The 4329-nt window shown below is 32.1% G+C and overlaps 1 protein-coding gene across 1 annotated transcript; it reads right to left on the minus strand.

Annotated features, from left to right (window-relative positions):
• Positions 1-1909: 1909 nt before the first annotated feature.
• LOC148768530 (zinc finger BED domain-containing protein RICESLEEPER 2-like) lies at positions 1910-3580 on the minus strand. Its single transcript, XM_088821247.1, has one exon. It carries the CDS (start codon positions 3578-3580, stop codon positions 1910-1912), a length of 1671 nt encoding a protein of 556 aa, XP_088677373.1.
• Positions 3581-4329: the final 749 nt, after the last annotated feature.

A 4329-nucleotide genomic window follows, 5' to 3' on the forward strand; every position in this document is an offset into this window, starting at 1 on the left:
TTCAATTTTGACCCAAATTCTTTTTTTTTTCAAAATATTGTTGTGACTGACAGTAATATTAACTATATCACTGTTAAACACAGTAACATTAACTAAACTACAGTTTAACACAGTAATATTGCTATATTAAGCTCTAGCACAGTAATATTAACACAACAAAACTGATTATTATTGTGTAATAGAGTAATATTACTATGTTGACCGTTCAACAAATGTAAACATAATAAAAAGCCAAAAGAACTAATATTACTATGATTGACAGTAATATTACTATAACAACAGTAATATTACCGTCCACAACATAATATTGCAATAATAGACAGTAATATTATTACGTTACTCTGTGAATAACTCAAACAAAAAAAAAAATCTAAACAAAATAATAATATTGATGTGGTTCACAACAATATTACTACAACAACAGTAATATTATCGTCAACCACAGTAATATTATTACGTTACTCCGTGAATAACTCAAACAAAATAAAAAACTCAAAAAATAATAATATTGATGTGGTTGACAGTAATATTATTGTGTTTACAGTTATTTTACTGTCAACGACAGTAATATAATTACGTTGACTTGTCAACAAATCAAACAAAATAAAAAAAAATAACAAAAAAATAATAATAATATTATGTTAATTTACTGTCAACGGCATAACAATTACATAAATGTAGTGTCAACGGCAGTACAATTACGTTAATTAACTGTCATTGATAGTATAATTACGTTAATTTACTGTCAACCAGAAAATATCTTAGTGACAATATCTTACTGTCAACGGCGGTTGACCTACCGAAAAAATAAAGTTTTCGAAAAAAAAAAGTCAATGCCGGAGACCGACGGTCAACGGCGGCTGACCGGCGGTGTGCGGTGGTGGTGGGTCAAAATTAAAAATAGGGTTAAAATTGGTTAATTGATGAAATTGGGCTAACTTAGGGTGTAAATCATGAAATTGGAGTTGAATTGAGTTTCAATGAATTGGGGGTAATTTTGATATATATAAAAGGATTTTCCTTATTGGTAAATAAGTTTGAATCAACTGTTTTTATTTGAAAGACAAAAAAGTTAGATGTCCCTCTTTTAATTAAGTGCCCTTGTCATGGGTCTATTTCCCATTTGCCCTATACTCTATATAATATATAAAAGTTGAATTCCACCCTAATTGGTTGCTTTTAGGGCTGGAAATCGAGCCATGTGAGCGGAGCTTAGGTTGGCTAAAGCTCATATACCATCGGGCCTCATTAGTATAAGAGGAACATGTAAGAGCAAAATGTAAAATACTCTTGAAGATCAAAATTGGATAAAACGACATAGTCTATTCCTTAAAAATATGAAGTTTAATATCGCAAATAATTAATTCTTAAGTAATTAAACAATAAAAAAATGCATGAGTCCAAATCGAAATGAAAAAAACATAAAACTAATAGAAGCAATAGTTCATTAGATGCACTCCTAACTCTTTCCGGAAATCTTAAGACCTGCAAAAGGAAAATGACCCAAGAACAAAAAACAAAACAAACAATATCAGTATATATTAATTTAATTAAAAAAATATTATTTACAACTTAGTATAAAATCAATGCCCTTACGAGAGAAATCGTCGTCAAACTCATTACCGTAGTCACACTGTATTTCACCTCCACGAATCCAATCCTGAGAACAAATTAGTGCTTCAACTGTAGTAGGGAGTAATGAACTACGAAACTTATTCAGAACTCTTCCTCCAGTACTAAACGCGCTTTCTGAAGCAACAGATGACACTGGGATTGCAAGAATATCACGAGCCATTCTAGCCATGATAGGATACTTTGCAGCGTACAACTTCCACCAATCTAAAATATTGAAGTTATCTTCTTGAACAATTTGGCCAGGATGCAGCTTCTCCTCCAAGTACAATTCCAACTATGTTTTATTAATTGCATCTTCTTGTTCAGCAAATTTGTAGAATTCAGCCATCATGTCTATCTTCGATGAATTATCACCAAGCACAATTTCTTTAAATGTTTTTGAAGTCCCCTCCAATGGATTTGAAACTTGGCAAGTAATTGAATACTTGTCAAACAGGTTCTTAAGTTCACACTTCACACGATTTGCTAACTTTGTTGCCAATGTATTGTCATAGATTTTCATGTAGCAAAACTCAAGATACTTTAATTTGTATCTGGGATCTAGAACAAGTGCAACCGAAAGTAACAAGTTTGGTTCCTTATCCAGCCAATACTTCTCAAACTTCAAAAGCATATTAAAGGCCATTTTCCCCAATAACGTGCTAAGATCATTTGAGGTTTCATGAAGTAATATTAATATTCGATAGACCTCGCGAAAAAATGCATTTGCTGTGCAATACTCACTCCCAGAAAATATCTTAGTGACAATATTAAAGGTCTCCAAGAACTTGTGAATTACATAAACTTTCTCCCAATCTTCTGCCAATGGTGGATCTTTGAACTGCATGTCCCGCGATCGCATACGATCGTAAGCCTTTCTGAAATGCAAGGCTGATTCAAGCATCAAATATGTTGAATTCCATCTTGTACATAAATCAAGAGCCAACATTTTACCTCGTGGTATACGCTCTTGATCAGCATACTGAAGAAACTCAAGCTTTCTTTTCGGTGATGCTTTAATATACTTTACTGCCTTTCTAACTCTAAATATAGAGTCTTTGATTTCTCCAATTCCTTCTTGTACAATTAAATTAAGAACATGACACCAACACCTTACCTGAAGATGACGGCCTCCAAGTAATAACAACTCTCTCGAAGAATATTGCTCTGAAAGAATCTCAGCAACGATGTCATTAGCATAATGATTATCCATTGTAATAGTGCAAATCTTTTCTATGTTCCACTCTACCAAACAATTCGTGATTATGTCTGCTAAATTTTCCCCACTGGCCTTAACTGGGACAATGAAAAATTTGAGAATCACCTTATGTAGCTTCCAAGAATCATCAATAAAATGAGCAGTTAGCGCCATAAATGGCACCTCAGTCTTGGATGTCCATGTGTCGGTCGTGAGACAAATTCTTGGACTTAAGGTTTGTAGAGTATCTTTCAACCTTTTCTTCTCAGTCTGATATATTTTCAAGCAATCGCTCTTTATCGTATTCCTGGAAACAAACTTGAATTTCGGACATAAATTAAGAACGAACTTCCTAAAAGTTGGATCGTCAACAAAACTAAATGGCAGCTCCTGAACAATAATAAGTTCAGCAAGATCACTTCGACTTTTCACTTGATCAAATTGCCAAGACACCATTCTAGCATCTTGAATTTGTTTTTTATCTTCAACATGGATAAGAGTTTGAGACCTGCCGACATTCTTATTAGTTTGCATCTTCCGATAGATCGGACATTTTAACTCGGTGATATGACGGAGTAAGTGTGTCGTTCCACCTTTTCTCGGACAAGAAAACGCCTTTTTGCAGTAGTTACACTTGCATTTTGCTTTTGTTCCATCTTTGTTCTCAACTTTTGAGAAGTGATTCCAAACTTCAGATCTCAACTTTACCGATCTTTTTCTCTTCGTATCATGATTCAAACATGTTGTCGTAGTATCTTCCTCGACCATATTTACATCTTCATTGGTTGGTACCTAATGAATAATTATTAGCACAAAATAATGGTCAGACCATATATTATTGAGGAATAATAACTTCAGTCATGTAGTTTACCACTCAATTTCATTATTTAAAAATATATATTCATTGTATTTAAATCTATTGCAAAAAAGTACTATATATTACCAAAAAAAAAAAACACTTAAGCAATTCAAACCAATGCCAGGGCTACAATATATGCTATCTTTTGATGTCATAAACTAGGAGTCTATGATATAAATTTGTAAGAAAAAAAAATGGAAATACAAACTCAATAAAACCTTTAATTTTCGTCGAACACTGGAAATACAAACTCAATAAAAATTGAAATACAAACTCAAAAAAATAATGACCCAATTTTCGTTGAACTGTGGAGATAAGTCTTCAAAGTTATATCTAATACCTTTTGATATCACGAACTGGAATCAACTACAATAATCCCAGGTTTTACTTTAATTTTCTCATAATATGAAATTGTATTGAAGAAAAAAATTTAGAAAAAAAAAAGAATGATAAATTAAGATTACCTCAATTGTTGACATATGCAGAGAAACCCTAAACATGATTTTTGCAAGATACTGTAAATTCTGGTTTTAATGTTTTATATGAATTAAGAAAAAAGTTAAGATACGGTTAGTATCTTTGATGTAGGAAACTTTTCATTTTCTAAAGATTGATTTTGATTAAATTTATAAATTAGTTACTACTAATTGAGTAATTG

Source organism: Erythranthe guttata, chromosome 8, assembly GCF_056151865.1.
Source record: "Erythranthe guttata isolate IM_541 chromosome 8, IM_541, whole genome shotgun sequence".
In the NCBI taxonomy this organism is placed as follows: domain Eukaryota; kingdom Viridiplantae; phylum Streptophyta; class Magnoliopsida; order Lamiales; family Phrymaceae; genus Erythranthe; species Erythranthe guttata.

Bases quoted from the DNA above. Each gene is read 5' to 3' on its own strand.
- LOC148768530 (XM_088821247.1), bottom strand. From the start codon at position 3,580: ATGGTCGAGGAAGATACTACGACAACATGTTTGAATCATGATACGAAG.